At 45.2% G+C, this 27,811-nt stretch overlaps 1 protein-coding gene across 1 annotated transcript in view; it reads right to left on the bottom strand.

Annotated features, from left to right (window-relative positions):
- IPCEF1 (interaction protein for cytohesin exchange factors 1) overlaps positions 1–27,811 on the bottom strand; it is a 419,927-nt gene that overhangs the window by 211,396 nt on the left and 180,720 nt on the right. The window contains exons 3-4 of the mRNA XM_075339684.1: positions 25,563–25,599; positions 24,961–25,130 (exon numbers count right to left, since the gene is read on the bottom strand). Coding sequence (XP_075195799.1) covers positions 24,961–25,130; positions 25,563–25,599 — 207 coding nt within the window. The remainder of the gene's footprint in view (positions 1–24,960; positions 25,131–25,562; positions 25,600–27,811) is intronic.

Genomic DNA, 27,811 nt, shown 5'->3' with positions numbered 1-27,811 from the left:
GTGACCGGCCTCCCCCGTCGGTAGTCACTGCGCGGACGCTGTTAGTTGCCCCAGCTCTGAGGTCCTCTTACTGCGACTTCTCTCACTGAGCTGCACACTCCAACTGGCTCACCACTACTCCTCTCCTGTTCTTGCCTACGCCACCTAGCAACCAGGCTCTCCACCACACCTCCTGAGTGGACATGGAGGCCACGCCCCCTCCTGGAATCTCTCAGGAGTCCTCCCAAAGGTAGATGTGTGAGACCTGATTACTATGCGCCTGTGTAGTCACACCTCGGTCAGCCGATTCTGGATTACCTGTATTGTACTGCCCCCAGGATGGGTGCAGTACTCAGTGGTGCCTGACCAGGTCAGGGGCGCCACACTTGGTATTTAGCAATAAATATACAAATAGTGGTGGCTTAGAGGTCATGAGGTTACTTTTAAACTGAGTACCTCCTCCAATTACTCCTTTTACACTAATTCTGAAGCAGTTTTTCATTTCTTCCTGTGCCCCTCCGTGCCTAAGTCATGATTCCCAGAAATAAAGACGCAAATTTTTCCTTCAACCAACGGAACATGTACAACAGAACGTCTGTCATAGAGAATTGAAACCAAAATACCCACAGAAGTTTTCATGATTTCACCCAGTTAATTGATCAGAAAATGTGCATCTTTATTAAAAAAAAAAGAGGTCATAACTTTGGAATGGATGGAAAAATATATATTTTTTCAGAATCAATGGAGGTAGTTAGTTTAAATGGAAAAATCAAGTGAAAGGTCACACAAGGAGTAAATTTCTGATAAAAATAAAATAAATATGTTCAACCCTAGGCATTGCCTTTAGGGATTGTGCAGACTACTGTACTTTTGGTCTGAGTGCAACACGACACGAACTTTTTTCCTTGGTCCGAGGTAAAAAAAAAAAAATTGCAGCATGCACGATTTGCCACCGAGAATCGGATGGAACGTGGCCATTCAAGTCTATGGGCCCGTGAAATAAACTGGACCACATTCAGATAAAATAGGACCAAACTCGGATGTTAACGGACTGACAGAATAGAGAAGATGAGAAACTTTTTTTTATTCTTCTCCACATCAGAGAGGAACAGATCCCAGTCTGATCAAACTGTGATGAAACTCGGTTCAGAGTTAATCAGAATCTGATTACTATAATTGACCCTTATTTTCTTGGATGGAAAAAATACTGTGCAGTCGTATGAACGCAGCCTTACAGTATTTTGCGATTTTTTTATATTTCTGACCTAAATATGTGGCTAACATATAAGGTACCTGAGCAATATGCTTTGCCAGACTACATTTATTTTTACATGTTTTTTTTTTTCTTTTATAAAAGTGACAGGACAAAAACTACTACTAACCATGTAGATATCATCTTCAAGACCTATAAAGCTTCCTGTTGACCATAAGCAAGGATGATTCATTTCCTGCAGATCCAGCTGACTGCGCCCTTCACTTAGCCCTGCATGGACAGGTTAACACTTTAAGTCACAATGGCTACATTAGACCTCTGAATAACGCGTGGTGCAATTGTTTAGGTCAAAACACTATACATACCTCATATGTCATAACATGGATTTGGTAAGGAATAGCGGATAGCTATCTTCTTTTCTTAAATTGAACCTGTCAGTTACCATATGCCATTCAACCTAGCAGCATTGTAACTTTTATGGCCAAATTCCCTCTTTAACATCCCTGTAAAACGCTATTTACTAATATGAATGTTTTTAAAAACTACTTATAACCCTCGCTTTCCTTATGCTAATTAGGCCTATAACTAATCGCAGGTGCATTAGTCAGCCTTCTTTCTGTTATATCACGTCCCTGTGGGTGGGATAACATGATTTCCACACTCCAGCGTCACCGCCAGCTCTCGGAAATCTCGAACATTCCCATGGCTCATTTTGGCCACGTTAGTAGGACTTTGAAGACAGGTGTGCGCTTCTTGGCTTCATTAGGTACACTGCATACACCCGGCTTCAAAAGCCTACTAATGTGGCCGAAATGAGCCACGCTCATGCACGAAATTTACAGGAGCTAACAGTGATGTCGGCTTGTGGAAATCATGTTATCACGCCCACAGAAGCATGATAACATGGAAAAAGGCTGAGTAGTCAGGGGAACTAATGCCCTTTTGACTTGTCACAGGTCTAATTAGCATAGAGACAGCAAGGGTTATAGTAGTAGTTTTTTAAAAATTCATAATCAGTGAATAGCATTATACAGGGATGGTTAGGGATGGAACTTGGCCATACAGGTTACAGTGCTGCTAGGTTGGAGGGTATAGGTGACTGACAGGTTCCTTTAATTGGGCACAATGTTTTCAACAAAGTTTGTGTGGCTCCTCTGACCTGGTCAGGCACCACTGAGTACTGCACTAAGGCTGAGTGAGTACAAAACAGGTAATCCCAAAGGCTGACTAGAGTGTGGACACACAGACACGAAGTAACCAAGACACACACACAGCTTAGAGGGGACCCCTGGGCAGACCCAGGGAGGGGGCATGGCCCTCGCATCCCAGCTAGTGGTGGGTAGTGGGACTGGAGACGGAGAGTTGTGCAGTGGCAGTCAGAGGAGTAGGAGTGGAGCAGGCGCGTCTGAAGGGTAGAGCAGAGGAGCAGGACCCTGTCAGACCCTGCACCTGTAGTGGCTGCTGGCGGGGGAGAACGGCTACCAAGTGGTGCTGCCTGAAAATCACCTAAAGAAGTAGTGAAGAGCTGGCTGAATAAGGAGAGTACCGGTAGACCAGGCCCGCACGGGTAAACAGGTCCCCAGAGCAGGAACCCATCTACTCGGCCTGCTAAACCTGCTGTGAGAGTGCTGTATGTACCTCACCAAACCACACAGAACTGTGACGCCCTGGAGTAGCCAGGTAGTCACAGACATAACACCACACACACCCCCTCCCCTGGATAGTTCATACCAGTCAAACAAAAACCTTGTTGCCTCCCTCCAGGGTCTGATGTCCACACCAGGTGGGGCGGAGCCAGGCGGTTGGCCCTACCCACCGAGGAGTTCACAGGTCTGGAGGCGGGAAAAGCAGTGAGTTCAGTCCAGTTTGGAGGTGAAAGTGAGAGGACAGAACCTGTCAGTGTCTGGGTAGGGACCCAGACACAAATAGCAAGGTTGGCAGACGGTGGTGGCCGTCTGCAGGAGTTAGTGGATCTCTGTGGAACTGTAGGACTGGGGTCGGGCGGTGGCCCGCCGGTACCGAACCAGGGAACGGAGTGAAGCTAAGCACAAAAGGCAGGGCCATCGGATCCCGACTAGGCTTGAAGCTGCCGCCAACGGTCAAATCCGAAAGTGACCGGAACTCCAGTGGTTTCCCAACAACCAAGACCCGACAGAAGGCAACAGTCCAGACCGTGAGAATACACAGCCACCGCCATAGGCTAGAGATCCAAGGGCCAGCGCCTGCGGGCAAAACGGGCTCCTTCGGTACCTATACGCCGGGGAGCGGACTACCGATGGGCAACCACAGGAGTCAACATTCTAACAAGGTGCAGGGAAAGACAGCCACCATCACCCTGTCCGGGGAGAGCACAAACATTGCAGCCGGCTGCGGGACCAGTCTATCCAGCGGTTTGGTTTACCAGAGACTCTGTGCATCTGTGTCTGAGTTAGTACCACAGTGCCATCCGGCACCGCGCCGCGCTGACCCTGCAACCCTGCACCCCAGCCATCCAGCCTCCCCGTTACACCACCGGGCCCCGGGATCACCAACCCCTACCCACGGAGGGGACAACATCCTAGCTGCTCCCTACCATCGCTCCCGGGATCCCCGTCATCAGCAGCGATGGTGCCCATCATCACCACGACCCGTGGGTGGCATCATGAACTATCTCCCAAAACAAAACACCCCCTTTTCACTCTTGGGCGAGGAGCGCTGCTCGAGTCCCCAGGTCCGGCCCACCGCTTGAGCCACCGAGCAGCAGCAGCAGTGGACCCGAGCGTAGCGAGCGCAGCCCCTCCGCCCGCGACAGAACCCGCAGCATCAACAGCAACGAGGGGGCCCATAAGGAGGATCGAGCCTGGAGCCATCTTATTTTTGGTCCACGCTGTCAGCAAATGGGTCAGAAAGGGGAGAATGGCAGTTGCGACTTCCCTGGGTGATCCCGAAAGACTCCAAGTCGGGGTCACCTAAAAACAAGAAAGGCTAGGAAGGCGAGTCAGCAGTCACCCCTACATGAGCCGAAGGGATACCTGGTTCCACCTGGTTCATCATAGCATCGCCCGGGTTGTCTCACGTTACCATCAGAAAAGTGAGTGAGTAAAAACCCTGAAAGACATTGCTGCCTGTGTGTGAGTTCTTCTGCGACCTGTGGTACTACACACTTTCACTAGGCCCTGGGGCCAGCCTCACTCTTGGGAGGCCACAACAACTGACTGCATCTACCATCAGCACCAGGCGCTCCCTAAACTGCAGTGGCGGTCACCCCCTGACCGCAATTACCGAGAGTGGCATCACGATTCCCATTGAAGTTAACCTGGCCTACCTGTGGCCAGAAGAATCCCAGCACGTGGAGTCCCTGAAGACCCTGAGGCGACCTGAAGATAATGGGGCTCCACATCTGCATAAATCAATAGTACAAAGAAATAAAAGAAAATAGATCTGCCGAATTCTCCACTTATGAGTAATTTCTTCCCATCCCCCCTACCTTCTTGTAGTAATGTCCCCATCCTGGTCCCCTTGTAGTAATATGCCCATCCTGGTCCTCATCTTATAGTAATGTCTCATCCTGGTCCCATCTTGTAGTAATGTGCACATTCTTGTCCCCATATAGCAGTAAGGTTCCCATCCTTGTCCACATGTGCACAGTGGCTCAGTGATTAGCGCTTGAGTTTTGCAGCACTGGGGTCCTGGGTTCAAATACCATTAAGGCTAACCTCTGCATGGAGTTTTTATTTTTTCCCTGTGTTTGCGTGGGTTTCCTCTGGGTTCTCCAGATTTCTCTGACATGCCAAAGACATACAGATAGGGAATTTAAATTGTGTGCCCTAATGGGAACAGTATTGCTGATTTATGTAAAGCGCTATAAAATTAATGGTGATGTATAAGTGAAAAAATATGATTTAAGTAATATGCCCATCCTGATCCTCAGCTTGTTGAAATGTGCCAATCCTTGTCCCCATCTAGTAATGTACCTATCCTGGTCCTCATCTTGTAGTAATGCCCCATGACAAAAGAAAATCTTTCCACTCTACTCTCAAGATCACATCTCACCACCTGTCCGACAGACCCACTCCCATCCCTCCTCATCCCAAATCTCACCACAGTCTTCATCCCAGCCCTAACCCATCTCTTCAACCTATCACTATCAACTGGTGTATACCCATCATGCTGTAAAGCTGCCTTCATCGCACCCATCCTCAAGAAGCCCTCCCTTGACCCTTCCTCTGGGTCAAACTATCGTCCCATATCACTTTTTCCATATGCCTCAAAACTACTGGAACAGCATATCCATCTTGAACTGTCCTTACACGCTCTTCCTGCTCCCTCTTGACCAGCTACAATCTGACTTCCGACTGCATCATTCCACTGAAACTGCTCTAACTAAAGTTACCAATGCCCTACTAACCGTCAAAGCGACACTACTCTGTCCTCCTCCTCCTGGTTCTGTCCTCTGCCTTTGACACAGTAGACCATTCCCTTCTACCACAAATTCTCTCGTCTCTAGGCATCACAGACTTGGCGCTATCTTGGATCTCCTCATACATAACTGACAGCGTCTCCCGCTCTCACTCCATTTCCTCATCTCGCCCCCTACCTGTCGGTGTCTCCCGAGGTTCAGTTTTAGGACCCCTGCTGTTCTCCATCTACACCTTCGGCTTGGGATAGCACATGGAGTGCCATGGCTTTCAGGATCACCTCTACACTGATGATACGCAGATCTACCTCTCTGGACCTGACATCACCTCCTTACTAACCAGAAATCCACAGTGTCTGTGTGCTGTCCAGGGCTATGGGGTACTCGGTCCTGGGCAGTGTACTACTGTGATGTGTCACTGGGTAGCCGTTGCCCGGTTCCGTGACCCTTGGGGGTCGCTTTAAAAAAAAGGGGTTTATATACAAGGGAATGTTCTATAGAGTTTATGTTATGACGCAACTTGCGGGTTGTGGTTATGGTGAGGGAACCGCTTCTGCACAGTCATTCCACTGGGGCTGATGTGATGGCAGCCTGGAGGTTGGACCCTCCGCAAGTAGGGCCAGGGCCCTAGGAAGTTAGGTGATTGAGTTAGGCGCGGAAAGAAGGGTAGGCCACACGAGGGGTTACGGTTTAACTGGTTCTCTTTACTCACATTAGATGGTAACTGGTAACCGGAGGAAGGTTGCGTATTCACCTCTGGTCCCCTTAGTCCCAGCGCCGGTTGGTGATCTGGTGGCTTCTTTCCCCTGCACCTTTCTCAAGTTGGTGGGTCCCCGTGCCTTGGAGCGTCTTGGGGTTCCCTCCATCATTTCCGTCCGCCATTCCGCAATCTGCCGAAGTTGCTGTGCCCGCATCGTCCAGCACAGCCGCTGGACCTCCGCCTCTAGCCTGTCTGCTGTCCAGGCCCAGGAGCAACCTGTTCCCCTGGTCACTTAGAGTCAACATCCTCCTGGTGAGCCTGGGAGCATACTGCCGCAGGATTCCCAGTCTCCTTGCTTCCAGTTTTGTTTTACATGTTGCACACTCCCAGGGGGCAGAGGTATTTTTTGCGCACTTTTCTCCACAGCGATGGCGTAGTTACTTTTTCACGCAAAGTTGCGACAGTTGCACAAGTCACAAAGACAGTCCATAAGGCACACGTCACCCGTTTTAACGGGTCCCGTCCTTATCCAGTTCAGTCCATATCCTGTTCGTGATGCCAAGAAAGCTGTGCCACCCAGGGCTATGAGTCTCGGGCAGTATACTACTGGGATGTGCCACTGGGTGGCCGCTGCCTGGTTCCATGACCCTGGGGGGCACTTTAAAAAGGGGGTTTATATACAAGAGAATTTATGTCGTGACGCCACTTGCATGTTGCGGGGTTATGGTGATGGAAAAGCCGCTGCACAGTCGTTCCACTGGGGCTGATGGGATGGCAGCCTGGATGTTGGGCCCTCCGCAAGTAGGGCCGGGGCCCCAGGGGGTTAGGTGATTGAGTTAGGCGCGGAAATATGGGTATGCCACATGAGGAGTTACGGTTTAACTGGTTCTCTTGATTCGCAGTAGATGCTAACTGGTACCCGGAGTAAGGCTGGTATTCACCTCTGGTCCCCTTACTCCCAGTGCCGGTTGGTGATCTGGTGGCTTCATTCCCCTGTACCTTTCTCAAGTTGGTGGGTCACCGTTGCTTGGAGTGGAGTGTCTTGGGGTCCCCTCCGATTTGTCTCTCAGTCTCTGGTCTGTACAGCGGGCAGTGTGAACCCTGTAGGTTCGGTGTTCCCTTCCAGTCCCTGGTTCTCCCGTTACTGCTGGTGCCCCTGGACTTCTAAGGTTAGTGAGGTCCTGGATGGTCCCCTCACTGTACAGATTTTTATCAGGTCTGCTTGGTGCATTTGCCTGATCTAGGGCTCTGTGCCCATCGCTGCTATGGTTCCGGGAGTACTTCGCCGTACTCCTCCGGCAACCACATGCCTGGGCCCTCAGGTCTCCGTTACACTTCCGCGCCAGAGCAGTTACGTCCATCTTCGCTCTCTTCCACTCACTAACTGTCTCACTGTTGTCCCCTCCAACATGCTCGTTGTCTAGTGGACTGGATCGGCTCCACCCCTGGGTGGCCATCCATTTGGTCCATTTCTAGTCTGTCACCAGTCTGTGGGGATGGGGAAAACTGGGAATATAATGCATTTTGCTGTTACCGGCACTGGTCTTCCAGGTCCCTGGAGGTAGGCCCTACATCTTTGGCTGGATGTAGTACCTTGTAGTGCCCTAATGGGTTCAGGAGTGCTACATCTATCTGCTATTTCATCTTTTTTCTCTGCTCAATTTCTAAAACCGAACATGGATAAAACAGAATTCATTATCTTTTTTCCTCCCCACTCAACGCCTCCAACTGACCTATCCTTCAATGTCAATGGCTGCTCACTTTCCCCAGTCCCACATGCTCACTGCCTGGGTGTAACGCTAGATTCTGATCTCTCTTTCGAGCTAAACATTCAGGGTCTCTTCACCTCCTGCCACCTACAACTCAAATATATTTCTCGGATTCGTACATTCTTTTTCCAAAAAGCAGCAAAAATACTAGTCCATGCCCTTATTGTCACCCGCCTGGACTATTGCAACCTCCTTCTCTGTGGCCTCCCTTCTAACAGTCTCTCACCCCTAAAATATATTCTAAACTATGCTTCCCGACTAATCCACCTGCCCCCCACTACTCCCTGACCTCTCCTCTCTGCATTCCTCTAGAGCTCCCAGCAAAATTCAAGTGGAGTCACTGTGTCATATCAAGGTGAGAACTATCGAACACCCTGCTCCGTTCCCTCAGTGTCCTCTTTTTTGCGTTGACATTGACGGTCCCCTTGACTGGGCTGTGATCATCAAGGAGTCTATGGTGTCAGCGGGCCACATGTGGCTCGAAGGACAAATGTTTGAGGCCTCTTGTCTACATACTGCTGTTGAAATGCAAGGTTTTTGTCATGTAAAAAAAAAAAAAAAAAAAAGTCATACTAGGAAGAATATTTTCAGCACTTTTTTCACCTTTAATGTCACCCATAAGCTGTATAGCTTAATTCATAATCAAATTTAAGTCATTTTGAGAGATAAATTAAAGTAACAAAACTAAAATAATGTGGTTGTATAAGTATTGACACTCTCTTATAATTGGAGATGTGGAAAGCCGGAAGACTCTGATATTGGCAGGTTCGGCTAAGAATAGTCTAAAATGATGGGCTCTACTGTGCTACTGCTGACCAAATATTGAAAATCCAAAAGATGTAGAAATAAGCTGTAAGCTGGGAAAGGAAAACTGGAATTTAAAGCGCACCAATCAGCAGGATTCTCCTATATAACCTAAAGCCAGTGCTATACTGGCACTATCATGCTGATTCTATACATACAGTTAGGTCCAGAAATATTTGGACAGTGACACAATTTTCGCGAGTTGGGCTCTGCATGCCACCACATTGGATTTGAAATGAAACCTCTACAATAGAATTCAAGTGCAGATTGTAACGTTTAATTTGAAGGTTTGAACAAAAATATCTGATAGAAATTGTAGGAATTGTACACATTTCTTTACAAACACTCCACATTTTAGGAGGTCAAAAGTAATTGGACAAATAAACCAAACCCAAACAAAATATTTTTATTTTCAATATTTTGTTGCAAATCCTTTGGAGGCAATCACTGCCTTAAGTCTGGAACCCATGGACATCACCAAACGCTGGGTTTCCTCCTTCTTAATGCTTTGCCAGGCCTTTACAGCCGCAGCCTTCAGGTCTTGCTTGTTTGTGGGTCTTTCCGTCTTAAGTCTGGATTTGAGCAAGTGAAATGCATGCTCAATTGGGTTAAGATCTGGTGATTGACTTGGCCATTGCAGAATGTTCCACTTTTTTGCACTCATGAACTCCTGGGTAGCTTTGGCTGTATGCTTGGGGTCATTGTCCATCTGTACTATGAAGCGCCGTCCGATCAACTTTGCGGCATTTGGCTGAATCTGGGCTGAAAGTATATCCCGGTACACTTCAAAATTCATCCGGCTACTCTTGTCTGCTGTTACGTCATCAATAAACACAAGTGACCCAGTGCCATTGAAAGCCATGCATGCCCATGCCATGACGTTGCCTCCACCATGTTTTACAGAGGATGTGGTGTGCCTTGGATCATGTGCTGTTCCCTTTCTTCTCCAAACTTTTTTCTTCCCATCATTCTGGTACAGGTTGATCTTGGTCTCATCTGTCCATAGAATACTTTTCCAGAACTGAGATGGCTTCATGAGGTGTTTTTCAGCAAATTTAACTCTGGCCTGTCTATTTTTGGAATTGATGAATGGTTTGCATCTAGATGTGAACCCTTTGTATTTACTTTCATGGAGTCTTCTCTTTACTGTTGACTTAGAGACAGATATACCTACTTCACTGAGAGTGTTCTGGACTTCAGTTGATGTTGTGAACGGGTTCTTCTTCACCAAAGAAAGTATGCGGCGATCATCCACCACTGTTGTCATCCGTGGACGCCCGGGCCTTTTTGAGTTCCCAAGTTCCTAAACCCTTTCTCCGATTTGGATGTGAAAACTCTCATATTGCAGCTGGGAGTGTGCACTTTCAGCCCATAATATATATATAATTGTATTTCTGAACATGTTTTTGTAAACAGCTAAAATAACAAAACTTGTGTCACTGTCCAAATATTTCTGGACCTAACTGTATCTTTAGTTGTCAGCTAGGGTATATCGTTTTTGAAACATAAGCAAGTAAAGTTTATAAAATGAGCAGCTTTTTGATTGGCAGCAGCTGCCGATCAGCTGATACCTGGGGTTGGTTTTGATAGTGATTTCCGCCCCCTGCCTGTAATTACTCCCTCTATGTTTTATTAATGCTAATTCCATTATAGTGTTTTACTAATGGTTGTGGCTAGAAGGACCTTGCTGACATCATACCCATGTGACCAGAAGGGGGTGGCATCAGCAACAGCCTTCTAGCCACTTTGATTTAGTCACAACCATTAGTAATACACTTTTATTAGCTGCTGCCAATCAAAAAGCTGCTCATTTTACAAACTTTACTTGCTTGTATTTCAAAAACCTATACATTCTAGCGACAACTCTAAGTATGTATGGAATCAGCCTGATAGTACCAGTATAGCACTAGCTTTAGTTTATATAGGAAAATTCTGGTGACTGGTGCGCTTTAAGAAAGATACATTTTTACTTTTAAGGTACTGTATATAACAGTACTCTTGAATTTACTTATTATTTTCTTTGCATAAATCAATAGTATAACTAGAGGTGAGCGCGGTTCGCAGTTCGAGGTTCTCCAGTTCGCGGCTCGAGTGATTTTGGGGGCTGTTCTAGATCGAACTAGAACTCGAGCTTTTTTGCTAAAGCTCGATAGTTCTAGATACGTTCGAAAACGGTTCTAGCAGCAAAAAAAAAACCCAGCTAATTCCTAGCTGGCTTTCCGCTGTAATAGTGTAAGTCACTCTGTGACTCACACTATTATGACATTTCAGTGTATAGTGTGCGGGAACAGCGCATTCAGATCACTGCTATAATGTCGATCGCCATTTTTTTTTTTTTCCTTGTCTTCCTTCCCTAAGCGCGCGCGTGTAGTGGGGCGGGCCAGCATGTCAGCCAATCCCAGACACACACACAGCTAAGTGGACTTTTAGCCAGAGAAGCAACGGCATGTGTGATAGGATGTCCATGTCACATGTCCCTGCATTATAAAACCGGACATTTTCCTCCAGCACGCCATTATCTGCCTTCTGCGTCCTTGGTGTCAGACATCATTGGTGCAGCTCCTATCGCCGATACTGCTGTATACGTTCCATACACAGCGCTGGACAGCTTAGGGAGAGCACTTTCTATCAGTCCTTTTAAGGGCTCATACCGGCAGGGTCAGAGCCATAGGTGACAGAGTTTAAAACAGAGTTTAACAGCTACACAAGATGACAGCGTCTGTGTAGCTAAGGTCAGGGATTTCCTCGCTGCATTTCCCCATTAGGAGGGATAGAAAGGCAGGCTTCCTTTCCTCTACCCAGAGACCCACAACCCTGCCACTGTACCCTCCTGCCCTTTGCACACTCCAACTCATTGTTACTAAGCCATTATACTAGCAAACACTGAGTGAACTAAGTGGCATCCTAAACGTGGCTGTTGGACTTCTGTATCATCCCACAAGTGCAAAGATATTTGCAGCACGTCTGCCTGCATTGCACACTCAAACTCATTGTTACTTACTAAGACATTATAATACCAAAAATTGAGTAAACTTAGTGGCATACAAGAAGTGGCTGTTGTACTCCATTAGTGCCCCACTGGTGCAAATCTATGTGCAGCACCTGTGCAGGACACCCTCCTGCTCTGTTTTTAATAAGCTATAATGATAGCAAAAAATACTGCCATTTAGTGGCATCACAGAACTGGATGTTGTATTTCATTATTGTCCCACTGGTGCCAAGCTATTTCTAGCACCTCTACATGACACCCTCATGCACATTTTGCTACGCTAATATTATAGCAAACTCAGGGAATTCATTGCTGCATTTGATCATTCGGAGGGATAGAAAGTGAGGCTTCCTTTAGCTTTTCCTTCTGTTCATAGACAGCATCTCCAAGTCCACACCCGAAGAGCAATTTCTCCTCCACGTGTAAGTGTGGAGAGGCAGCTAGTGCGCATGCGTGTGCCGATTTACCCCAGCTGCAGCCTAACTACAGAGTTTCGCCTAGTGAGTATGCTCAGCCTGACTGTGCCATTCCTGAGGCTAAGTCTTCATTTCGGGATACAGCGCATGCTCCCACACTTAGTGTGAAAAGCCTCTTTGCACAGGTACTTGCATTCCGTGCCGGGTCTAAGTCCTGTTTTGTGCCGAGACACCATGCTAAAGCTGATAGTCTTTTTTCAGAGACTGTATTTCATGCAACTGACCATGCTCAGGCACTTACTGCATCAGAAACTAGGTCCGGTAATGAACTCTTTGGCCCTGCCCCTGATGTGGGGGGGCCCATATAGACCACAGGGCATCAGGTGTCCTGACGATGTGGCCAGGCCACTCCCAAATGGCTTGCAGAGGCCCGCCCCTATGACTTGTCACCTCATTATTGATGGTCAGACGATGACTGGTGAGGTGTTTGTGTCGTGGCAGCCATGAGGTCATTATTGAAGTTGCGGTTCCAAATAGGACGCTAGTTATGCCACTCATGACGTGTCACTCTGCTTTTGTCTCCAGGAGGTGCATTGTGGTCCACCCTGGTTTGGGGCGGACCCAGGTTATAAAACGGGCTGGAGCCAACAAGGAGGTGCGCAGTCTTCTATTATGCTCCGAAAGAGCACACCTCCATGTGTTGAACCCATTGCGGCTTTAGGCCAGAGGTAGGCAGGGATAGGGCGTCGATGCAGGCCGCCACCACAGTTGGTAACGCAGAACGATTAAGACCAGCTCCTGTCCTACAAGTCCTGCTTGTGCAGCCCAGTGGCATTAACAGGCCTGCTGCTGCTGATGCGCCTGCTGTCCACAGGTGTGGCCCCAATGCACACGGTCAGCGTACTGAATGGCCCCTGTGATGTTAACAGGGAGTTCCTGGGCTGGGTGGGCGTGTGGACCCTGTGACGCTAACAGGGCTCCCAGTCTCAAGATCCGAGTGGCGTCTAACTCGGTTCAGGCAACTATTAGTTTCATAGCCACACAGATCTGTATCCTCCACCTAACCTTCCAGTTGCCAACCTCTCCTTTTCAATCTGGGAGCACGGTGGACATTGACTGCTGATGGGGATATATACCTTTCTCTTTCTTTTCTTATTAATTTTCATTATATAGCGGTAACATAGTATATACCACCTTATCCAAATCTGCCAGTCCCACCGTAACAGATGGTGTTTCTTCATCAAATGTTACTTTTGCTTAACCACCAAACCCACGGACAAAAACTTTTTTCCCCTTTCCAACACACCTGTTCCCCTTTCCACCAGCATGTGTCCTTTTTCAACTCATTTGGTATATGACCAAAAGTGCAACTCTGCAGGGACACCGTACTCAATGCCATCTCAGCACAGCAGCCAGCCCTCGGTCCCTCAGATGTGGACAAGTAAAAGACCATTTCCTCCTATCCATGACAAAGCGTTGAGATTCACTCTGTGCAGCACTGGTGTTTACTGGAAAAGCAGATCTAAGAATCCGTACCACCTTCTGCAGATACTCCTGTATACGTGCGTCCCTTTCTATGGCAGGAATTATTTCGCCAAATTTTGTCTTGTACAGGGAATCTAACAGTGTGGCAACCCAGTAGTTAGCATTACTTCGAATTCGTACAATCCGAGGGTCATGTTGTAGGTAGTGCAGCAAGAAGGCGCTCATGTGTCTTGTGCATCCAGGAGGACCAAGTCCTTGGTGTGTTGGTGGCAGAGAGGTGAGAATCGTGCCTCCTTCCTCTACCCTCTCCCCCCAACCTCGCACAACCGAAATGTGAGCAAGCTCTCACTCATCTGCTGAGTCTTCCATGCCCATCGCAAGTTCGTCCTCCATTTCTTCATGGGCTCCTGCACCTTCCTCAACAATTTTTGCTGATACTATGCGCACTTGTTAATCCCTCTCCCCCACAGTCCCTTGACTTCCACCTAGGTGCCGCTCACCGTCTGGACCTTGTAGATCTTATTATCCCTTCTGCATATGACTCCTCCTGTACTTCCTCCCCTTCCTCTTGGACCAACACCTGACTCCGAATAATGCATACAGTGTGCTCCATCTTGTAGATGACCAGAATTGTCACGCTGAGAATGGCATCGCCAGTGCTAAAGATCTTCGTCGATATTTGTAAACTGTGTAGAAGGGTGCATAGGTCCTTGATCTGACACCACTCCAGCAGCGTGATCTGCACCACCTCTGGATCAAGTTAGCCCAGGGTATACGTCATACCATATTTCAGCAGGGCTCTGCGGTGCTGCCACAGACACTGAAACATGTGCAGATTCAAATTCCTGCGTGTCGGAACATCGCATTTCAGGCGTTTAACCGCCAGACCCTAAGACTTCAGGAGTGATTAAAGTTGTTGAGCTGCTGGGTGCGAAGGATGAAAGTGAGCACATAGCAGCGTGCCCGCTGCACAAGGCCATGTAGGCCGGGATGGTATTTTAAAAATTGCTGGAGAATCAGATTCAACACGTGAGCCATACAAGGCACGTGTGTCACATTGCCCTGACGAAGGGCCGCAGACAGGTTTGCATCATTGCCGCACACGGCTGTTAAGTCACCAACGTAGTCCACGCAATCAATTTGAACTCCGGTCGCCAGGTGACAACGTGTTCCTTTCGTGCATAGTGCTGATTATGGGAAAGGAGTCGATGCCTGCGGCGCAGGTGGACGCAGGTTATGGTCACCCACTTGGTTGCGTTACCTTGACAGATACAGAACCACAGGCTGAATGTAGGTGGTGGGTATCTCACAGATTAAGTACCATCATTCAGCTACAACCAATGGGAAAACACAACACCCTTTTTTAGGCCCCTCCTGTCTGCAGACCACTGCCAGACAAAGCTATGAACCTCTTGTTACTGTTACCCCCAGTTCAGTTTTATGATTTTATGTGCTTGTTACCTGACTACTTTTCCTGCTTGCTGTTTATGTACCTCGTTGGCCGATCCGCATTTCACCTCTGCTTGTTTTCTAATTAAGTCCTGGCCATCCCATTCTGTTCCTCTTCCTCAATGTTTTTGACCCTGCATGACTACTATTCTCTGGAACTGCAGCCTTCCACAGGTATTGATCAACTTGGGCCCTGTGTAATTCCAAATCACTGTATAGGGGTTAAAGGGTTTCAGGGTTCTGGGTGTCCAGCTTGGTGAGTGGCTTGCCTCTAGCCTTTACAGCCCATCTGAGTGTGTCGATCCAGGCAGGCGTTACACCGTGCCCTCTGCAGAAGGCCATGTAGGCCGGGATAGTGTTTTAAAAATTGCTGGACAACCAGGTTCAACACGTGAGCCATACAAGGCACGTGTGTGTCACATTGCCCTGAAGAAGGGTCGCAGACTGGTTTGCATCATTGTCGCACCCGACCTTCCCTGGCTGCTGGTTGAGTGGAGACAACCATTGATGAAACTCGGTCTCACTCTCCAGAGCTAACCGTCCACAATTCCTCAGCGGTGTCTCACATTTCCCCTACATTTCAAAGTAAACATTTGACCGCCTGATGGCCTTGAGCTCTGCTGCCAGCATAGTAAGGAGGTGTGTGGGATTCCTTGGGCGCAGTTACAAGGAAGGGTGAGGTGGAGGACCCACACGAGGTTAAGGAGGCAGAAGCAGTGGAGGAACTTGTACATACAAAGGAAGGATTGGCACACAAGTCGTGGGGACGGCAAGACTTGTACAGCAAACCCTTCTCCATCTCTCACCATAGTTACCCAGTGCCCAGTCAGCAACATGTAACTCTCCTGTCCATGCTTACTGGTCCAAGTATCTGTGGTGAAATGCACCCTGTCACACACAGACTTTCTCAAGGAATCGGTGAGGTTGTGTGCGACCTGTTGTGGTAGCGCGGGCACGCCTTTCTTGGAGAAGGAGTGACGACTGGCCATCGGCTCTTGGGGCACTGCAATGGGCATAAGGTCTCGAAAATCCTCGGTCTCAAAAGGGTGTAAAGGCAGCCTTTCTGTTGCCAACAAGTTGCAGATGATGAAACTCAACGTCTTAGGCATGTCATGCCCTTCGAAAATCATGTAAAACACAGCGAGGGGACTCCAACCACAGTCTTCCTCGTTGCCACTAATTGGGTCACACACACCCAACTTGACGGGCATCACTTGACCCCCCTTTTCAAAATGAAACAGATGCTTTGCATGAAGCACTCTCAAAAATACGCGTGCCTTTCCCGTCCCCTGGCTGACCCAGGGGAAGAAAAGTCCTCTGAGAGCCATGTCCACATTGTCAGTGGACAGACACGTGTGCTTATCTGCCAGCGGCCCCCAGCAGCACTGAAGACAGGTTCCGAGAGAACGCTGGCTGCAGGACACGACAAGATCCCCAAGGCGTACGTGGCAAGCTCAGGCAATTTATCCAGATTGGAAGCCTAAAATGAGCAGGGCTCAAGTTGCACAATAATGACATCGATGTTTCCTTGCATATACTCATATATCTGTGTCTCCTCCTCTTTTTCCTTGTCCAGCTCTTTTGTTTTTGCATGAGTATATGTCCTTGTCACTTTCCCATGTGTTTGTGTTGTGTTGTGAGTTGTTTATCACCTTTTGGACACCTTTGAGGGTGTTTTCTAGGTGTTTTTATGTGTTTGTGTTTGTGAATGCCTGCCATTGTTTTCTATGCGGTTCGAGTTCGGTTCGTCGAACGTTCGACGAACCGAACTCGAACGGGACCTCCGTTCGGCGAACCGACCTCGAGCCGAACCGTGACCGGTTCGCTCATCTCTAATAATAACAGGTACGCTCACCTAGTCAACTATTGTGAAGATTCTTCTCTATCATGACATCAGGGTCAAAAGATTGTAAAATAGTGTTGTCTAAAACTTTCCAAATATTTAGGTTTCTTTTACCCTTGCTCTTTCTACCCTTTTCTTCTCTTGATGCCTTCATCATCAAAGTTGTCTTTTGAATGTTTAGTCTTAGGGGCACTTTGCACACTGCGACATCGCAGGTGCGATGTCGGTGGGGTCAAATTGAAAATGACGCACTTCCGGCATCGCATGCGACATCGCAGTGTGTAAAGGCTGGATGATACGATTAACGAGCGCAAAAGCGTCGTAATCGTATCATCGGTGCAGCGTCGGCGTAATCCATGATTACGCTGACGCGACGGTCCGATGTTGTTCCTCGCTCCTGCGGCAGCACACATCGCTGTGTGTGAAGTCGCAGGAGCGAGGAACGTCTCCTACCGGCCTCACTGCGGCTTCCGTAGGATATGCGGAAGGAAGGAGGTGGGCAGGATGTTGACATCCTGCTCATCTCCGCCCCTCCGCTCTGATTGGCCGCCTGCCGTGTGACGTCGCAGTGACGCCGCACGACCCGCCCCCTTAACAAGGAGGCGGGTGGCCGGCCACAGGGACGTCGCACGGCAGGTGAGTGTGTGTGTGAAGCTGGCGTAGCGATAACTTTCGCTACGCCAGCTATCACCACATATCGCTGCTGCGACGGGGGCGGGCACTATCGCACTCGGCATCGCAGCATCGGGCTGCGATGTCGTAGTGTGCAAAGCCCGCCTTATATGCAGGCATGTGGATGAACCTCTTGATTAGGTGTGGTCAGAGATGCATTTCAAACACATCAAGCTCATCATGAAATGCAGTCTGGCTGCACACGTTATACAGTTAGGTCCAGAAATATTTGGACAGTGACACAAGTTTTGTTATTTTAGCTGTTTACAAAAACATGTTCAGAAATACAATTATATATATAATATGGGCTGAAAGTGCACACTCCCAGCTGCAATATGAGAGTTTTCACATCCAAATCGGAGAAAGGGTTTAGGAATCATAGCTCTGTAATGCATAGCCTCCTCTTTTTCAAGGGACCAAAAGTAATTGGACAAGGGACTCTAAGGGCTGCAATTAACTCTGAAGGCGTCTCCCTCGTTAACCTGTAATCAATGAAATAGTTAAAAGGTCTGGGGTTGATTACAGGTGTGTGGTTTTGCATTTGGAAGCTGTTGCTGTGACCAGACAACATGCGGTCTAAGGAACTCTCAATTGAGGTGAAGCAGAACATCCTGAGGCTGAAAAAAAAAGAAAAAATCCATCAGAGAGATAGCAGACATGCTTGGAGTAGCAAAATCAACAGTCGGGTACATTCTAAGAAAAAAGGAATTGACTGGTGAGCTTGAGAACTCAAAAAGGCCTGGGCGTCCACGGATGACAACAGTGGTGGATGATCGCCGCATACTTTCTTTGGTGAAGAAGAACCCGTTCACAACATCAACTGAAGTCCAGAACACTCTCAGTAAAGTAGGTATATCTGTCTCTAAGTCAACAGTAAAGAGAAGACTCCATGAAAGTAAATACAAAGGGTTCACATCTAGATGCAAATATAGATAAATAAATAGATCCAAAAATAGACAGGCCAGAGTTAAATTTGCTGAAAAACACCTCATGAAGCCAGCTCAGTTCTGGAAAAGTATTCTATGGACAGATGAGACCAAGATCAACCTGTACCAGAATGATGGGAAGAAAAAAGTTTGGAGAAGAAAGGGAACGGCACATGATCCAAGGCACACCACATCCTCTGTAAAACATGGTGGAGGCAACGTGATGGCATGGGCATTAATGGCTTTCAATGGCACTGGGTCACTTGTGTTTATTGGTGACATAACAGCAGATAAGAGTAGCCGGATGAATTCTGAAGTGTACCGGGATATACTTTCAGCCCAGATTCAGCCAAATGGCGCAAAGTTGATCGGACGGCGCTTCATAGTACAGATGGACAATGACCCCAAGCATACAGCCAAAGCTACCCAGGAGTTCATGAGTGCAAAAAAGTGGAACATTCTGCAATGGCCAAGTCAATCACCAGATCTTAACCCAATTGAGCATGCATTTCACTTGCTCAAATCCAGACTTAAGACGGAAAGACCCACAAACAAGCAAGACCTGAAGACTGCGGCTGTAAAGGCCTGGCAAAGCATTAAGAAGGAGGAAACCCAGCGTTTGGTGATGTCCATGGGTTCCAGACTTAAGGCAGTGATTGCCTCCAAAGAATTCGCAACAAAATATTGAAAATAAAAATATTTTGTTTGGGTTTGGTTTATTTGTCCAATTACTTTTGACCTCCTAAAATGTGGAGTGTTTGTAAAGAAAGATGTACAATTCCTACAATTTCTATCAGATATTTTTGTTCAAACCTTCAAATTAAACATTACAATCTGCACTTGAATTCTGTTGTAGAGGTTTCATTTCAAATCCAATGTGGTGGCATGCAGAGCCCAACTCGCGAAAATTGTGTCACTGTCCAAATATTTCTGGACCTAACTGTACATTGAAAATCTGGTTGGGGACCATACATGAAGATTAGTCAAGCGCCACTCCCCGTCGGCCTTCTCAGCTAGGGGTTTGTACAGGACAACTGGTGTTGGGGCTCCATCAACTCAAACACAGACTTTTAAAAAAGTCTGAGTCTGAGTTGATAGTTTCTCTAAAGGTTGCAGCACAGCCAATCAACAAGGTTTTTGGCATGAGGAAGATGCATGTATGCTGCTGTGAACAAAATAAATAAATGTTTTGATAACTAGCAAAGGTGGTTTGCAGCCCTCAGCTGTCTGATTTACACCTTGGCTGGTTATCAAAAATAGAGGGTACTCCATGTCTTTTATTTTCAATTATTTATACAAATAACTTGAAAAAAATTACGTGCTGTCCCCCCTATTTCTGATAAGTAGCCAAGGAAAAGCAGATAGCTGGGTGCTGGTTTTATCAGGCTGGGAAGGCACATGATTATTTGGCCCTTCCCAGCCTAAAATAGAAGAATGCAGCCACACCAGAAGTGGTGCATCCATTAGATGTGCCAATTCTGGAGTTTTAAATTAAAATCTCCCTTACACTCCCTTGGTATTAATTAAAAATAAGTTCTCAAACTTCTGCCGTAATACAATGGTGTAATGTCACACAATGCCAATTGAATCCTATGAAGCTTCGTTCTCAATGTTCCGAGTATGAGGCTCCATAGGTCCCTTCCAGTCAGCTGCAGGCCTGGAACTTCTCATGCTCCTGACTAATGCCGGGTCTGCTGCTGACCAGGAATAACCTATGGAGCCTCATTCTCAGAATGTTCTGAGAACAAAGATTCTTAGGATTTGATGGACATTGTGGGACATTACATCATTGAATAATATTGTAGCTTTAAGAATTGTTCAGGAAGTGTGGGTGAATCTTTATTCACAATTTAGATGTCAGAACTTGAAGGATTTTTTTTTAAATGAATATTGATTTTTCCTATGTGTGTTTTTAACTGTTCACTTGCCAGGTTAGTAATGAGGGTGTCTGATAGATGCCTATCCATAACCACTTGACTTGATGCCAGCTGTCAATTCACAGCTGACATCAACCCCAAACGTATTAGCCTGATTTCCACCACGCCAAGGCAATCGGGAATAGTCGAGCAAACTGCCAGAATTAGTGCATTTCATGGATGCACCACTTCTGGGGTGGCTGTGGGCTGCTACTTTTAGGCGGGAAGGGCCAAAAAACAGTGGGCCTTCCTAGCCTGATAATACAAGACCCCAGCTGTCAGTCATTTTACAGCAACAAAGTTCACATCCCCATTGACTTATATGGGGTTCGGGGTCAAATTTGGATCAAGTCCAAGTCCTGAACCAAACCGCTAACTGAAGTCCGTCCAAACCAGGCAAACCTCCATGGGTCCGTTTATCCCTAGTCTCCGGCTATGGTCTCTGAAACGCCGGACAGTTCCAGAGCATAATATAACCAACTGCAGTAGTACAGAAAGGCTGCATATTTATATTTCACTTAAAAAGGAATCTGTTACCCCCAAAATCCAATTTAAACTACTTTTACAATCCTGTAGGGGACATAGCCCCTATGAAACTCTTAAGTACAGTATAAATTTTACTTTAAGTTGTTGGACAGAAAAATTGATTTATTTTATAGTAAATAAAAAAAGCTCCCCAGTGCACTCTTGGCTTGGCCAAAGTATCAGTGCAACTCCTCCCCCTTCCCCGTTGATTCTACATTTTACTGATCTACAATGTCTTTTGTGTTCTTTAGAGAACTGCTTTACTATTTCCATAAAAATCAAAAACTAAATAAAAACAGCTTAAACAAAAGTTTGTCACCTCCTGCAAACAAATATATCATTGAGCCAGATCATTAGCTTTGCAGTTAGAATTATGCTGCAAGTGATTACATTGTATCTAGGGAAACAGAATCTTTCCATTTCATTCTGCTGTCTGAAGCGTATGTTTTTCCTTTAACATAAAACAGGCCTTATTTTTGGACATAGATAAGAACACAAGATTTTATTTTTCTTAGAAAATTATGTAATTAATCTAGCTGTTATGTGCCTTAGGTTATTTCCCTCCATATTATAACCATATACTCAGAAAATAAAAACCATCTTAATGTTAAAGGGCTTGTCACTAATGCACAACCCTTTCTGAAATGCCAGTGTGGCTGTAGGAAAGCAGGAGGTAATGTTCTGCATGAGAGGTAGGTGTCACTGAGGTGGCCAGCCTCAGTGATGTAAGTGCCGGTGGTAGACGTGCCAGTGACAATAGGATGAGGAATTGTTTTTTTGGGAATAGATATTGGGGCTGGGTTTTAGAAGTGACCAGAAGAGCTTGGGTGGGAATGGTCACTACTAGGTCTCCAGCTTTGAAGGTCCATATGTGGACGGAAGTTACAGTATAGGCACACAGCAAGTCTCCACAAGTATGGAGTTTTATTTGATGTTTGGAGAGCAGTTTTGGCTGAAATAGATTGTGAACGCTAACATTTCCAGTGTCCCCACTGCGTCAAAACAGCACAAAGCCCTTGGAAGTGACATCACTTTGGAAGCTAAAACACTTAAGGTGTTGTGAAAATTTAGAAGCAACAATTGCTTCAAGAACATTTATAATATTAGGATGTGAAAATAAACTTTTTTTCATGAAATTATCATTTCAGGCCCAAATTTTTGCTTTTCACAATGGTACAAGAAGAAAATGGACCACACAATATATAAAGCAATTTCTCCTGAGAACACAGATACCCTGCCTGTGGTCAGAAACTACACAGCAGGGCTCAAATATAAATAACAGTATTTGACTTTTCTATTGCAATCTTGGCTGGAAAAGATTGTGGGCTGACTTTTTTGAACACAAAGGTGCTTTTTAGAATTTTATAATGCTAGATCGTGCATATGAAAAATTACATTTATACACTAAAATGTTTTAGTCCCAAATTTTTAACTTTCACATGGGGCACAAAGAGTAAATAGATCATACTGTTTACAAAGCAATTTCTCCTGAATCTGTCAATAGCTAACATGTGGTCGAAACTACTATTTGGGCACTGGTGCCGTGGCAGTTGGGGTAATAAGGGGTTAATGACAGCTCACAGCTGCCACTAGTGCCTAGATTAGTAATAGGAAGGGTCTATGAGACCCTCCATTACTAATCTGTAAGATCTTTTGCCAGGAGATGCAGATTTGGCACAGGAATATGGTATATACATTTCTGCACCAAATGTTCATCTCTTTACAAAAAAACCCGTGGTCTTCTGCTAGGTGATGCAGCACTGTGAACTTAGTGACCTCACCTCAGGTGAGGTCACTTAGTTTAATGAGGTCTTCTGAGGTAAGGTTACCTGCATTCACAGGTGGGGTACCATGGGAACCTCCAGCTGTGGCCTCAAATAAACTGAATGACCACTCATCGCTGTGGCTAAGTCATTCTCTGCCTGAAGCCCACAGGATGCGGACATGTTCTGTGCCCGAGCACTGTCACTTCAGTATGTAGGAGAGCTGGAATCATTCTGGGACCTCGTGTGGATTACGATGGAACTAAATGTTTTGGGGGTTAATAAACTGGAGAAAAAGATTTTTTTTTAATTATTTCACAAAGGATTTTTTTAGGGTTTGTGTTTATTCCTTTTATTTACAGATTAGTAATGGTGGGGGTCTCATAAACACCTATTACTAATTATTGGCTTAGTGGCAGCTGTGAGCTGTCATTAACCCCTATTTACCCCAATTGCCACCCCACCAGTGCCACAGGGATGAGCCAGGTAAAGTTCCGGGATTGTCGCATCTAATGGATGCAACAATTCTGGATGGCTGCAGGCTGCTATTTTTAGGTTGCAGGTGGCCAAATAACCATGGGTCTCTCCAGCCTGAGAATATCAGCTCCAGCTGTCGGCTTTATCATGGCTGGGTATCAAAATTGGGGGGGGGGAACGGCATGTCGTTTTTCAAAATTGATTTATTTAAATAAATAAACTAAAAAAGCTGCATGTAGTCTCTCTTATTTTGATACACTGCCAAGGTAAGTGCATGGTTGGTGAGTGCAGCCTATAGCCTTATGCCTTATCTGTGCTGGGTATCATAATATGGGGGGACCCTATGCCAATATTTTTTTTATTTCTACACTACGAGTACGCACACAGCGTGACAGTCATCAGACACGCTGTCACACTGGCTGGGGGCACTCCTGACTGCACCCAGAGACACTGGTACTGCCAGTGGGAGGGGGAAGCAGTGAATATGTACGAAGGATAATAAGTGGTCCTGAAAGTAGTGTTACACCTGCACAGGAGACTAGTAAATATAACACGCTTGCTCTAATCCCCCCAACCCTTCTACCACCATTTTAAAGCACCGGATTCTGTTCCCCATAGACTTATATGGGGCTCGGCGTCCAAGCAGGTATCCAGGATCAATTCTGGGCCAGAACCGTTTTTTTTGTTAACTCCGTTAACAACCTGTCAATTCCAGGTATCTACTGGTCCACTCATCACTAGTAATGAACTTTAGGAATGCCAGTCAACAGTTAAGTGTATGCCCCTTTCCTGGACTGCCCTAATAGTGACATCAAATACATATCTAAAAGTCATTGCTGATATATGGGGATAGCAATAAAGTTTATATGGAGAATTAAACACATACAAATTGAAATGCCCACATAGAAAGCATAATACTGTAACATGTATGTTACATTTTCTCTCTTGAAGGCTATGTGCGAAAATGACTTTTTCTTAAAGGAAACTGTACCCTGTAAAAGAATCCCGCACATGTGGTAAAAAAAATGCACCAAAGCCGCAACAAAATCCGCATGCGGTTTTGGTGCGGAATTTCAGCGGTTTTGCCGCAGGTTGGTCCCTGCAAGTTTTTAACAATAATTAATGGCAAAACCGCAGGGACCTGCAGAAAAAAAAGTGACATGCATATTAATTCCGCAGTGGAAATTCCGAGAGTAAATCCGCAGGGACAAAAAAAAAAAATGCAGTGTTCGCACATCTTTTTTTTAATCCCCATAGATTTTACTGGAGAAGGACTGAAGAAATGTTATAAACATTTTCTGCAGCATTTCTGCAGCGAAATTTGCGGCAATTCCACTGGCAAATCCGTAGCGTGTGCACCAGGCATAATATAAAACAAATATAAATCATAAATACCAAAATCCCAGAAGCAGGCCATGACAGTATAGAAAAGTATATATATTCTTTATACAGGGGTTATTTATTCTACATGTTAGCGACAATGATAAAATCACTGTTGAAGAAATGTAAAGAGAATTGGAAATAGCACATTTAATTAAATCTATACTTTTATTTGGTTTATTGCAATATTTTCAGTTTTTAATAAACCCCTTCATAATTAATAAAAAAAAAAAAAGAGAATAGTAAATGTTCACTCACCATGTGTCCAGTATACCAGTACAAACATGAACCCTTCAAAACTGCCCAAATCTTTTTCCACTTGTTGCCGAGAAATGATTTTTCTTTTTTCTTATACAGCCATCCCTGACAATCAGCATCTCCTAATTCTTTGCATGAGATTCTTCTTCGACTCATTTTGAATATACTGACTGTTCCATAAAATAGAAAAAAGTATTTAAGGAATGCAAATGTATACAAAGAATACTAATATCACATCACTAATATGAAGACGTTATCCGAAATCGTAAGTAAAACGGTCCATACTATCAGAGCCTGGTTGTGCTTAGACAAGTTAGTACTGAAATGATAAAATACAATGTTGGTAACACAATGTACCCCACAAGCTATTCATGTGCAGTTTATGACGATTACATCTCTGTGGAGCTAATTGTATAAACACAACACAAAAATGTACACTCATAAATGTGCAAAGCTGCCAGTACAGGACTACAGAGCAGCAATTTGCTTCCTATTTCTATATATTGCACAGATCTGTACAAAGCTCCATACACACACACTACCTGTAGCAATGGGCACATACAAAATCTATACATAAGGCAACATCACAGCTGGAGCCTTACCTCTAGATTTCCTCTTTTGCTTTAACCGCAAGGAAACCTGCAGGAAATGGACAGAGGAAAGCAAGATAGAGAGGAAATTTGTTATTGTGCTTGTTATAGAAGAGGCTGGAGTCAAAGAAAAGGAGGGTCTGTGAGGAGGACAGTCTACACTTTCACAGGCAAATGGGGAAGCGACACTAATGCTTTACTTGCAGATCATTTCGGTTTCTTCATGAATCAGGCATTTTGAGTGCTGATATTTTACTAAAAAAGTTGGTTTTCTATAATCCCATTTGTAATTAAAAGGGTAACTGGATTTATGACAGGACATGACCGAGCCCTGGAGCTTGAGAATGCAGGGGTTAAATGAATAAAGTGCTTCTCTTAGTTTCTGATACCCAATTTGGAAGGGCAAGTTAATTCTGGATATTATATGTTTTTCTTTTAGGGAAGTGAAGGTGACTTTGTGCTTATTGCTATCAGCCTTTGCAGCAGTAATTTCAGGGTTAAAGAGAGCCATACATAAAAAAGAAAAGAATGAAGCACATGAATGCTGTTAGAGTAGCTGCATAGCCTTCTCTCTGAGGAACACATGCTCCGATTAAGCTAATTTGTATCTGATCAGGGTGGGATCAGTTTGACTCAGAGGTGGAAAGAAAAAGAAAAGTTTCTCCACCTTCTCCATTATGGGTATGTGCGCACGTTGCTTTTTACCTGCTTTTTACCTGCTTTTTTGCTGCTTTTTCTTCTGCGCTGTTTAATGCCAAAATGGATGTGTTCTTCTATTCAAGCAAAGTCTATGGGAATTTGGGTTTCTTGTTCACACTATGTTGTTCAAACTGCAGCCTTTTTGTGGCAGAACTTTGGTCAAAAACTCAGCTTTGCAGTGCAAAACCCAAATGGCAAAAACAATTGACATGTTGCTTCTTTGAAAAGCTGAGTTTTTGACCAAAGTTCTGCCACAAAAAGGCAGCATTTTGAACAACATAGTGTGAACAAGAAACCCAAATTCCCATAGACTTTGCTTGAATAGAAGAACACATCCATTTTGGCATTAAACAGCGCAGAAGAAAAAGCAGCAAAAAAGCAGGTAAAAAGCAGGTAAAAAGCAACGTGCGCACATACCCTATATCAGTCCATGAAAACTGGAATGTACTCAGGTGTGATCCAAGTGCGGTCTGACATTTTCCACACACCCATAGACTTTCCTTTTTGATACAACACTCAAATCAAAATTAGACATGTGCACAGCCCCAAAGAATAAAATAGTACCAAGTGCTGCCAAGGAAAACTACGGTGGAGTGCATGAGCCTATGGGTATTCCCACCTCCAAGATCATATCCCAATATGTAGTAAGTATAATAATATTATCACATTCCTTCACTCAGCAGTGTAGTATAGTTCTCCTGATTATCTGTCTCGTACCTCATGTGCAGGACATTGCAGCTTAGATATTTATGTTTACGACCATGAGCAACTAATTGTCACCTTGTGAGTGGTCATAACCATGGATACATAAGCTGTAATGCCCTGCACATGAGGTACGCAACATGCCTAATCAGGAGAACTATACTACATTGCTAATTGGAGGTATGTGCTAACATTATTATTATTCCATATATATATATATATATATATATATATATATATATATATATATATACATACATACATTTCACTTATACTAACATCTATTTAGGTCTGTAAATAACAGCCATTACAAAAACAAGTCTCAAAGACAAAATCAATAATTTAAATGCATTCATTGCACATATATAAAAAGGACATTTTAACTGCAGTAATATTTTAAGTCTGTAAGATTTTAAGTCTGTAAATTACAAACATTAAAAAGAAACAAATTTATATATATTCACATACAGTAAAAAGTGTCTTTGAAGAGTTTTTATAGATAAATGCCTTTTGGTCTGGTAGGTGAATGAAGGAAGCAAAGTGTATTTGTTGGGGCTGAGGAACACTTGAAGAGCAGCTCTCAGCTCCGCTTCATTGCAGGCTGATGTAGAAATCAAGTACATTTCAGTGGCTGCCCTTGACTGTACATTTACACTCATGGTCCTGTAAATGATGTCTTTTTACTAAATTACGCAGACATATTTCAGATTAGAGTATTGTTTATTTCATGTATTTTAACATAGGTAACATAGACAATCGCTATAAGCCAGGTCGTCACAGGTACTACACCAACACACCCTACACCCCGGCTAAGCACACCGAAGCCAAACACAAAATCCTTGTTGCCTTCCTCCAGGGGC

This window comes from Anomaloglossus baeobatrachus, chromosome 3, assembly GCF_048569485.1.
Source record: "Anomaloglossus baeobatrachus isolate aAnoBae1 chromosome 3, aAnoBae1.hap1, whole genome shotgun sequence".
Taxonomy (NCBI): domain Eukaryota; kingdom Metazoa; phylum Chordata; class Amphibia; order Anura; family Aromobatidae; genus Anomaloglossus; species Anomaloglossus baeobatrachus.
This window is presented reverse-complemented; position numbering and strand designations above follow the sequence as displayed.